The 10,456-nt window shown below is 48.9% G+C and overlaps 1 protein-coding gene across 1 annotated transcript in view; it reads left to right on the forward strand.

Annotated features, from left to right (window-relative positions):
- The window catches only part of Parp1 (poly(ADP-ribose) polymerase 1), a 31,307-nt gene extending 21,179 nt beyond the window's left edge, over window positions 1-10,128 (forward strand). Inside the window, exons 13-23 of the mRNA XM_021198603.2 lie at window positions 576-597; window positions 1,965-2,093; window positions 3,457-3,540; window positions 4,234-4,356; window positions 4,842-4,970; window positions 6,262-6,360; window positions 7,089-7,241; window positions 7,827-7,954; window positions 8,426-8,487; window positions 8,966-9,080; window positions 9,341-10,128. Coding sequence (XP_021054262.1) covers window positions 576-597; window positions 1,965-2,093; window positions 3,457-3,540; window positions 4,234-4,356; window positions 4,842-4,970; window positions 6,262-6,360; window positions 7,089-7,241; window positions 7,827-7,954; window positions 8,426-8,487; window positions 8,966-9,080; window positions 9,341-9,422 — 1,126 coding nt within the window. The 3' untranslated portion in view covers window positions 9,423-10,128. The remainder of the gene's footprint in view (window positions 1-575; window positions 598-1,964; window positions 2,094-3,456; window positions 3,541-4,233; window positions 4,357-4,841; window positions 4,971-6,261; window positions 6,361-7,088; window positions 7,242-7,826; window positions 7,955-8,425; window positions 8,488-8,965; window positions 9,081-9,340) is intronic.
- The last annotated feature ends 328 nt before the right edge of the window (window positions 10,129-10,456 follow it).

Below are 10,456 nucleotides of genomic sequence, written 5' to 3' on the forward strand. Positions count from 1 at the left end.
ATTTCTGAGTTCGAGGCCAGCCTGGTCTACAGAGTGAGTTCCAGGACAGCCAGGGCTACACAGAGAAACCCTGTCTCCAAAAACCAAAAAAAAAAAAAAAAAAAAACTAGGGCAACAAATTCTTCCCCCCAACTTGGAAGAAAACATCATGCCGCAAGGCCAGTTTTACCCAAGAGCGTGAGAAGAGTATGTTGAACACCATCTCTGTAACATAAAAATCGTAACTAGTAAGTCAAGCAGTGTGCGAATACACAAAGCTCAGGTGTAATACAAACAGAACTTGAGGTAGTTGACATTTCAATATGCCCTGTGAACAAAGGGTAGAAGTTATGTGAGCATCTCAGTAGCTACAGAAAAGTGTTGTAAAATGTATACCATAAGGCTTTGAGTGAAGCTTGGATAAAAGTGGAGAGAGCTCAAGCTGGGTTTGAACTCTCAGCCTCCTGAGCACTGGGATTTTAGGTGTGTGCAGTTACACGTGTCGTCACGCCCACTAGCAGTAGAGATTCTGAGACACCAAGGAAAGGTGGTTTCTGAAGCTGCTCTGGGGCTTCACTGTAATGCTTAACTTGTAGAAGATTCCACTGGAATCCACGGGTCAGCACTGAAGAGAAATAATGGTGGGTCGGGAGAGCTGATGTGCTCACCTATCTATCTTAAAGTCTCCTGTGGGCCCTGAGGCAGCATTCAGTTATCAGTTATCTATTAGGTGACATTTTGTGCCTAGATGTTTGTGTTTGGGTTGACCCGGGGGTTGCTGTTTAGCAAGTCAAACTAACAGTCATCTGGCTTCAGCCTCCAAAATGCTGGGCTTGCAAGCAGGTGTGTGTGCGCGCCGTACTTGGTAAAACACCATTGCTTAAGGCCACGTAGATCTTAAGGAGATCTATATAGGGTTAGTAATCTTAGCCAGGGGCGTGTACATGTTAGATTTTTAAAAGTAGACTTATGATTGGGTACAGATTTTAATTCCACGCCTTTGGGGTCTGGCATTCCTTAGAGGGAATTTTTTCTGTTGTAGAGTGTTATGAGCTCTGCGTTAGGAAATAGAATTAGAGGTCAGGTCGGCATGATGGTGCACACGATTAACCCTAGTGCACAGAGAGCAGAGGCAGGCAGATCTCTGAGCCTGGGTCACTCTGTCTTCATAGTATGTTTCAGGGTCACCTGGGTTACATAGTGACACCCTGTTTCAAAAAATAGACACGTTTATAATAGTGCATAATGGCAGCTGAGCCCTTGGACTTAGGAGTGGACAGGCTAATACCCTCCTAAGTATTTGTTTTAGAATTTCTTTGAGAAAAGTATAGAAAATAAAACCGCCCAAGATTAACGAAGTCCTAGCATGTGTCTGCATCTGGCTGCTGTTACCTCTGGAGTCCTTTCCCACCATAATATCAGAATCCTGTGCCCCATGTGGTACTCACCCATTTCTTCCTTCGTGGCCAGGATTATGCCACACACACTCTCCAAAGATACCACTCTTCATACGGGTGCAATGTAAGACAGAGAAGTAGTTTAGCATTTTAAAAGCAGAAACCATGAAGCTAATCTTAATCATTTGTAACCCAGCACTTTGCAGAATGGTCTATCACATGATGGATACCAGCGGACCTGGGCAAGCAGGTGCAGGCAAAGGAAGACTTTGTCTAACAAGCTCCTGCCCAGTGATTGGAGCTTCCTTCCCTTCTAAGATAGGTGTGGATGCACACTGGGCATCATCTGCAGGGCACCAGCACGCCCAGGAGAGTCAGGCATCGTCAGAACAGCTGGAATGTGAATCTGAAGCAGTCAGGAGGGCTTCGGGGAGTGCATGGGAATTACTTTGTCTGTGTCCAACTGGCCCGGAGGGTTTGATGAACATTTGGCTTTTTTTTGCTGACAGTATTCTGTCCTGTGTCCTAGTTACCTATAGCTAACCCCTGACAACACAATCCTTGTCCTCTTTCCCCACTTCCCTAAAGGATGAAGAGGCAGTAAAAAAACTGACGGTGAAGCCTGGCACCAAGTCGAAGCTGCCGAAGCCAGTGCAGGAGCTTGTGGGGATGATCTTTGACGTGGAGAGCATGAAGAAGGCCTTGGTGGAGTACGAGGTGGGTGTTGAGTGAGGTAGCTCTCGCTGCTCATTGGCTAAGCATGGTTGGTACACACTGAGCCTGGTGAGCTCACTGTGTCACCTTTCCTTTCTAAAAAACATGCGGCCACAAAACCTCCATCCCAGCTCCTGCTTGCCCAGTCACTGCCATGGGACATGCAGTGTACTGTGGAGGACTGGCCCTGGGCCCCATTGCTTTTTCCCATTTTGATTTCTGTGTTAGGGTGGTTAGGTCTGGTTCTTTGGGGCTCGGACTTACCAGCTGGCTGATGCCGATGGAAGTCCAAACCTTCACTCACTCGCAGAAAGAGAAAACTGGGTGGAAGAGACCGCTCAGTAGATAAGAGCACTAGCTGCTCTTCAGAGGCCCTGGCTTAATTTCCAGCACCTACGTGGTGGCTTCCAACCATCTGTATCTTTAGTTCCAAGAGAACCAGTGCCCTCTTTTGGCTTCCACAGGCATGCAGGTAGGCAAAGCAGTCATAGATATAAAATAATAATAATAAAAATTAAACAATAAAGAAAACTCCTGTGACCACTGCTGTCTTGATCCGTGCTCCAGTCAGTTAGCCAAACTCAAGTCAGGTTCTCTTTCTTAAAACTTGAGGCTGGGTGTAGCTGTGTTAGGGGCTCGCTCGTCTCGGACATAGGAGGAGAGGTGATGCTGGTTGGAACCGTGCTGCTCCTGAGTGGGCCTGCATGGTGTAGACAACTGGCTAAGCCAGGCACAGGATCTTCTCCCCTCACCTGAGGTCTTCCCAGCAGTTGATGGAGAGGGCCTTCTATTCCTGGCCAGCCACATAGCCTCCTAGTCCCTGGCCTGGAATCCACAGTCTTAAAGCAGTGAGGTACTAGTACACAGATGTGTCACCTCAAGCGCTCAGTGACAGTGCAGGCCGGTTCACTCACAGGAGTAAGTAGATGTCATTCGAGAACAGTCGATCCAGTTTACAAGTGTGGATCTGTCAGCTCCTCGTCACTGTTAACAAAAAGTGATCATGCCTCTGCCTTTGCAGCTCAAGACCCGGATTAACAGTAGATCCTGAAGTAATATGCTTAGTTGCAGTGTTGGTAAACAAACGTACAGCCTTTTGGGGTGGCTGGTTTGAAAGGCCAGTGTGGAGTCAGGTGTGTGTTCTTGAAAAATAACATTCAGCACTTGGAAATTTGAGGCTCTTGTTTCTGAACTGGATGGCAGCAAAGGTACCCTCCCCCATCCTTGCCCCAGAGTACTGTGGGAGGCTTAGTCCACCGCCTTGTCCTAGGAGATTGGTAGGAGTTATGTTGAGCACAGCATACGAGGTAGGGTACAAGGGAAGGATGCTGTGTCACCACGATGCGGAATGCCCCTGTCGCTGCAGATTGACCTTCAGAAGATGCCCTTGGGGAAGCTGAGCAGAAGGCAGATCCAGGCCGCCTACTCCATCCTCAGTGAGGTCCAGCAGGTAAGCAAGGATCTCCAGGCAGGTGAGGCAGTAGCACATCTACTGGGGGCAGTGACGGTACTCAACTGTAGTTTGTGAGGATTGGGATTTTTTTTCAGTTCAGTAAATATCAAAGTTCAGTTTGTTGCTCAAAGAATGTTAACAAAATACACATGGTAATGATTTTAGGTGTCAGATATGGAATAAACTCCTTAGAAGTTTAAATTTGGTAGAGAATTTTACCTAGTATCTCTCCAGCCCTAGGGCTTCACACTGACATCCTCAAGAGACCGAAAGGTTCTACTTGTACTCGAGGGTGGGGTACAGCCTCTTTGAGAAGAGAGAAGCACCCAGGAAAGTAGACTTCCTGGGTGGTGCTGGAGAACCCAGTGCCTCTGAGCAGGGAACTGGGTCTCTGCTTCCACGACATGGCTCAAGCTCTCTCAGGCTCGTGGCCCTCGGTAGCATGTGTGGACTGTCTTTGCCACTGCGGCAGAGAGATGCTCCCCAACATTGTGGACAGTTTCTGTTGGTTGTCTGTTTGTTTTGAGACGGGGCTCACACTGGCCTAGAAAATAAACAGTTACAGGACCATGATCCTGCGTGCCTCAGTGCCATGACTCTTCTCAGTGAGAAGGTACTCTAATGACCCTGCTTGTATAGACAGCAGCTGCTTTAATCCTGTGTCCTTTCGTCTGTCCCCTTCCCTTCTAGGCAGTGTCTCAAGGCAGCAGTGAATCCCAGATCCTAGATCTCTCCAATCGCTTCTACACCCTGATTCCCCATGACTTCGGAATGAAGAAGCCGCCACTCCTGAACAATGCAGACAGCGTGCAGGTAGCCGGCTATGGAGTGGGCCATCGCTGGGTCTTCCTGGAACTGCCCTCCTTACCGTGTGTGTTAAGAGTAGGATCCTTCCTGCTCTTCCTTCCTTTCCTTTGCTTTACCAAATCAGTCTAGGAAATTGTCATTAACCAAGAAGACCATTGCTCTGTCTCACATGAAGGTCCCCATGAGTCCCTGGCCTAGGTCACTTTGTGGCATCTATGTTCCTGCCTATCATTCATATTTAAGAGTTCTGACATCTTCCCTTCACTTCTCCAGGCATCAGAGCCTCATTAGCATTCTGGGAAATGCCTGTGAGTGCCCACCATTGAGTTGAGGGGTGATGGCAGGGTCTGGCCAGCACAGGCTCTTCCCCCACCTAAGGGAAGATGTCAGATGTCATCTACTTTCTGCATGTACTCCTGTCAGGGCTTCATTGTCTCCTTCCCTGTGGACTTAGCTCCCAGGTCTGTATTGTGTCTGTATTCTGTCCGCAGGCCAAGGTGGAGATGCTGGACAACCTCCTGGACATTGAGGTGGCCTATAGTCTTCTCAGGGGTGGGTCTGACGACAGCAGTAAGGACCCCATCGACGTCAACTATGAGAAGCTCAAAACCAACATTAAGGTGAGAGGCCTGCCCTTCCCATGTAGCATTCAGTAGCTCACCTTAGAGCAGCGTCCCCAGCCTACATGTGCAGGTGGGCCATCTTCACAGCTCCTCAAGTGTGTGGCTAGGCCTTGACTCTGTGTTCTCACATATCCAGGTGATTCTGGTGGCCTTTGAGACCCACTGGAAAGTCTGAGCTAGCTAGTGCCTCGGGTTTTATGGGGTTTTTTGTTTTGTTTTAAAGATTTACTTAATTTATGTAAGTATGCTGTTGCTTTCTTCAGACATGCCAGAAGAGGGCACCAGATCTCGTTACAGATGGTCATGAGCCACCATGTGGTTGCTGGGAATTGAACCCAGGACCTCTGGAAGAGCAGCCAGTGCTTTTAACCTCTGAGCCATCTCTCCAGCCCTTATGGTTCTTAGCTTACTGCATTGTTTGGAGGTTGGTGTGCTCACAGCAGATAGAGGGGTATAGGTCTTAGGATATAGGTCATTGAATGGAGAGGAAAGTGTGCAGAATGAACAAGTGAGGTTCTCAGTGTTAGAAAAGGGTGCCTACATAAGCCAAACAAGTGGAGTCCCAGGTAGCTAAGCTGTTCTCTAAGCTTGCCTGCCTCACAAGTAGGATATGATGCCAAATGTACCTTTTTAGCAGGAAAGCTAAGGCTCTTGTTGAGGAGGCTCCTGTTTTTAACTACTGTTACAAAACTTGTAGTTAAGAGACAGCACAGAGACTCAGAATTCTTAGGTTTTCCAAACTTGCAATAAGACGAGGTAAAGACCATCTATAGCCTCCTGCACATGCTCAGCTTATTTAGTGTGGATTACATTGACGTCACATGGTTGGGCACGCACTGAGCCAGCCACGGTACTCATGGACGAGGGACTGTCCTCCGAACCCTAAGGGGACTGGGAGATAGTTGGTGGTAGAGCAGTACTTGCTGTGAAAGTGAAAGGGCCTTTGGCCCATCCCTAGGACTGCATAGGGAGAGGGAAATTGTATCTTGTCACCTTGTGTTCCATCGGTGAGCTGGACTCCTGGTCAGAATAGTTCTACCTCAGTAATTGTCAACCTCATGTTTCTAGCTTGACTCATAGACTAGCGTATAGGCAAGAGCTCTGAGCTGCTTCTTGAGCAGTGCAAATGGATAAAGAAGTGACAATCAGGCTCGTGGGACCCTGGCCTCGGCCTGCGAGTGTCAGTCCCTGGCAGTGTGAGCTGCTCCTGGCGTCCCTTAGGTTAGTGTATCAGTGTTCTTCCTCTCTGGGTAGCTCCCCGCCCTGATTCCACATGCCTGTTTTCCAGGTGGTGGACCGAGATTCTGAAGAGGCCGAGGTCATCAGGAAATACGTGAAGAACACTCATGCTACCACACACAACGCCTATGACCTGGAAGTGATAGACGTAAGAATCTTCTTCCCCTTTCTGTCCCGCCAGGTCTCCCTGTCCGTCCTTTCCTGGGCCTGGCTCAGAAAGGGTGAGCCATTTGCTTTTCTTTCTTTTTCCATTTTTTTTTTTTTCTTTCTTTTTGAGATAGGATCTGTATTCCTAGCTGTCTGGAAGCTCTCTGTGTGCAGCAGGCTGGCCTTCCTCTGCCTCCTGAGTGCCAGGGACTAAAGGCTTATGCCACCACTGCCCAGCTCTGCTTTTAGTAAGCAGAAGTGACATGAGCAGGAGAGTGAGCACTGCTGTACAGTTGACCGTGGCTTTTCTGTGTACTTAGAGTGCCCAGATTTGTCAGAAAACATGATTACCAGAAGTTTATGATTCCTCGGGCCAGATGAGGTACACATCCGTAATCCCAGCACTCAGGAGGCTTAACAGACCAAGGCTAGCCTGGGCTGCATACTTAGTTCCAAGTTAGCCTGGTCTACATAGTGAGAACACTCTCATAAAAAGATTCCTTAGGTGTGTACCTGCTGCACATCAGCCCCGGTGTCTGTAATGGCTCGTCCTTATAAGTGGAGTCTTGGGACACGTGCATTGTCATCCCATCCCAGCCCGTGGATGGTGTGGCAAAACTAAAGCGTCCTTGTGACAGGTGGTCAGCATCGGAAGCTGCTGAGCCTGTTCATGTCTTGGGTGAACCTGAGCAACAGTATCTGTCTCCCTTTTGCCAACTGTCTGCCCAGATCTTTAAGATAGAGCGCGAGGGAGAGAGTCAGCGCTACAAGCCCTTCAGGCAGCTTCACAACAGGAGGTTGCTGTGGCACGGCTCCAGGACCACCAACTTTGCCGGCATCCTGTCACAGGGTCTGCGGATAGCCCCACCTGAAGCACCTGTGGTAGGTGGCTGGCCTCTCTGGGGCGGTGTGGAAGGACTTGTTCCTGCAGTGGTCTCCTCCTGAGGGCCCCCGGTGCTTTGAGAGTCCAGCCTGCAGCAAGCTCTCTCAGAAGGGAACGGGCTTTGGAGCCCAGGCATGCCTCTGCCTTTCCTCAGCTGGCAGCATCCGTGAGCTCCCAAATTTCCACCATTAAAAAAATAGGACAAGGGATAGATGACGTTGCCTGCTGGACAGACCAAGTCAACAGGCCCTCTGAGGTGGAGAAGAAAGAAAAAGAAGGGTTTGATGACTATAGCTCTCACTCACGCTAGGTACTGGTGTGTGGCTGAGTGGTGACATCAGTGCCTGCTGGATGTATATGTGTGCCTGACTTGGTCTAAGTAGTGATCATTAACTCACTCACATTAGCCTTAGGAGACTTCCTGGTAAAGAGAAAGAGTCCGCTGTTAATGTGACTTTCCCCAGCCCACCTGGAAGCACTGGTCTTCCATAGAGGGAGCCGTCCCTCTCCGAAGCAATGGCCGTGGGCCTTGGCCAGGCAAAAGCGCTTGTGGGAATTCACCTGTCCCTCTTCCAACTCTCCAGACAGGCTACATGTTCGGGAAAGGGATCTACTTTGCCGATATGGTGTCCAAAAGTGCAAACTACTGCCACACATCTCAGGGAGACCCGATTGGCTTAATACTGCTGGGAGAGGTTGCCCTTGGAAACATGTGAGTACCCAGACTCTGAGGCCAGGGTGGGCAGAGTGGACTAGAGGAAGTCTTCTTGGCTTGTAAGTACAGTAGATGGCAGCTCAAGGGAGGAGTCTGGAGAGTTAGAGAAGCTATGAAAACCAAACAGGAGCCAGGACACAGGAAGGTCATTCAAAGAGAAGACCCGATTCCTTCATCCTCTGAGCTGTGACCAGAACTAGATGGCGAAGTAGGCCATAGGGTAGACTAGACAGGAACTGTCAGGCAGCTGGCCACAGCTTCAGACAGGCCTTTCTTTGAAAATAACCCCACAGGAGTGGTACTGTTGTGGGCTCTGTACTGAGAAGAACGCTCTGGGAGGGAGGTGCCAAGGTGAGGGTGAACAGAGTTCTGTGGGCACTTAGTTTATGTACCAGTGAAGGTGCTGAGGAAGGGGTTGGTTAGGAGCCGTGACCAGAGGCTCTTCTGAGACTGTCCTCTTTTGAATAGGTATGAACTCAAGCATGCTTCACATATCAGCAAGTTACCCAAGGGCAAGCACAGTGTCAAAGGTACTGTCCTCCAGCCTGACATGGCTCCCTCAGCCTGACACGGTAGATTGTTGGGGGTGCGGGGGGCTACTCTTCCTCCAACGGCCAGACTCTTGGAACTGGCTGCTGGCGGTTCATTTAAGAACAAAACTGTTTGATTCCTGTGTCATAATACCATGGGAGTTCTATGGAATACCAGGAACCAAGTCAGGGCACTGGTAGTATCAGGGCTAAGAGGAACCTCTGGTGCCCCTGGATTATTGAATTATCAAGGCCTCCTTGGGGTGTTCGCCACAGAATAACCTCACCTGGGCCACTGTGACTTCACTGGTTTAGAGCATTGCCTTGAAACCTTTCTTTACAGTATCTGTGCTTCCATCTGAAGTATGTTTAAAGTGAACACACACCCTGTATAAAATAGAAGTATACCCGGGACATTTTCACAGCCCTTGTTACACACCTCCTGTTATACCTAGAACTTGACCCTTCCACCTTACAGGTTTGGGGAAAACCACCCCTGACCCTTCAGCCAGCATCACCCTGGAGGGTGTAGAGGTTCCGCTGGGAACAGGGATCCCATCTGGTGTCAACGACACCTGCCTGCTGTATAACGAGTATCCTTTCTTGGCTATGCTGTGTGCTCTGGAACCGTACCAGCAGGTACATGTGCTCTTATTGCCCAGGGCAGCTTGTATGGGGATAGTAGCAACTTGCCCCTTGGGTGGTCTCCTGTGTCAGCTTCAGTTCTGACTCCCTGCTGTGTGGATAAACCTGTCTCTCTGGGCACCAGCCTTCCCCACTTTCAGGAGATTGCATGTTGGGTAAGAGGTCTTGGGGACTCAACTGTTGGCTCCTTGACAACTGCCCTCCCCAGGTACATTGTCTACGACATTGCTCAGGTGAATCTGAAATACCTGCTGAAACTCAAGTTCAATTTTAAGACATCCCTGTGGTAAAGTGCGAGGGGTGGGCTGTGCCCAGCACCCAGGGTCTAAGGGGCAATTCCCCCTAGTGCCTCTGCACCAGACACCACAAAACCTCAGCCATGCTGCCGCCGAAGGGTGGCACCCTCACCGAATCTCCTTAGGAAGGGTTTTATACAGACAGGTTAAAGGGCTCTGGTTTCAAGTCCCTTGTCCATGCTGCACTGGGGTAGGCCAGTTGTTTGTAGTTTATCCTACCAGCCACAGCCCCATAGACAGACACAGCTGGCAGTAGAGCAAAAGTTGGGGAGAGGTTTTTGTTGTTTGCCTAGACTAGTCCTGAGGGAGGAAACGCGCCACGTCACAGTCACAATGTCTGCCTTACTGGCTTCCCCAGGGAAGGAAAAATGTGCTTCCTCCCTTCTTTCAAGGGTTCATCTTTGGTTTGATTTTGGCAAAATGTTAAGCATTTATTTTGAGCTAAAAATAAAAATTAATTTCATACTATATAGATTTTCTTTTTTATCTTATATGTCCCCCTCTTAGTCTGCTGGGCTTTTGTTTTACTTGGTTTTCAGTGGTAGACATGGGATAACCAAAAGAAGGGACTACTGAGCCTGTAGTGTGGTCAGTTCAAAGTTGCATTTGGGATTCTGTGTCTTCCAAATTGAACCGTCTGTAATCAGTACAGCCACCCAAAGGGCTAATAGTTCTCAATTAAAATGCAAATGGATATCTACTCCCGTGTTGTGTGCCTCATCTCCTCTGACAGGGCTATGGTTATCTTCACAGTGAGAAGTCTACATAGGCCCTGTAGGTGTGAACCCCCTATAGCACTGAATCCTAAAAGTGTGTCTCCAGATTTCCAGTGCTTGGCAAGGCAGGAGTGCTTCTCAGACTCCCTAAGACTGCACCCCTGTTGATGCAGTTCCTCCTGTTGCGATGACCCTCACCATAAAATTGTTTCTGTTGCTTCTGTTCAGAAGTGTAGTTTATCTGCTGTTATGAAATCATAATGTAAATATCTATAGTTTTTCCATGGTCTCCTGTAAAAGAGCTGTTCACTC

Source organism: Mus pahari, chromosome 5 (assembly GCF_900095145.1).
Source record: "Mus pahari chromosome 5, PAHARI_EIJ_v1.1, whole genome shotgun sequence".
In the NCBI taxonomy this organism is placed as follows: Eukaryota; Metazoa; Chordata; class Mammalia; order Rodentia; family Muridae; genus Mus; species Mus pahari.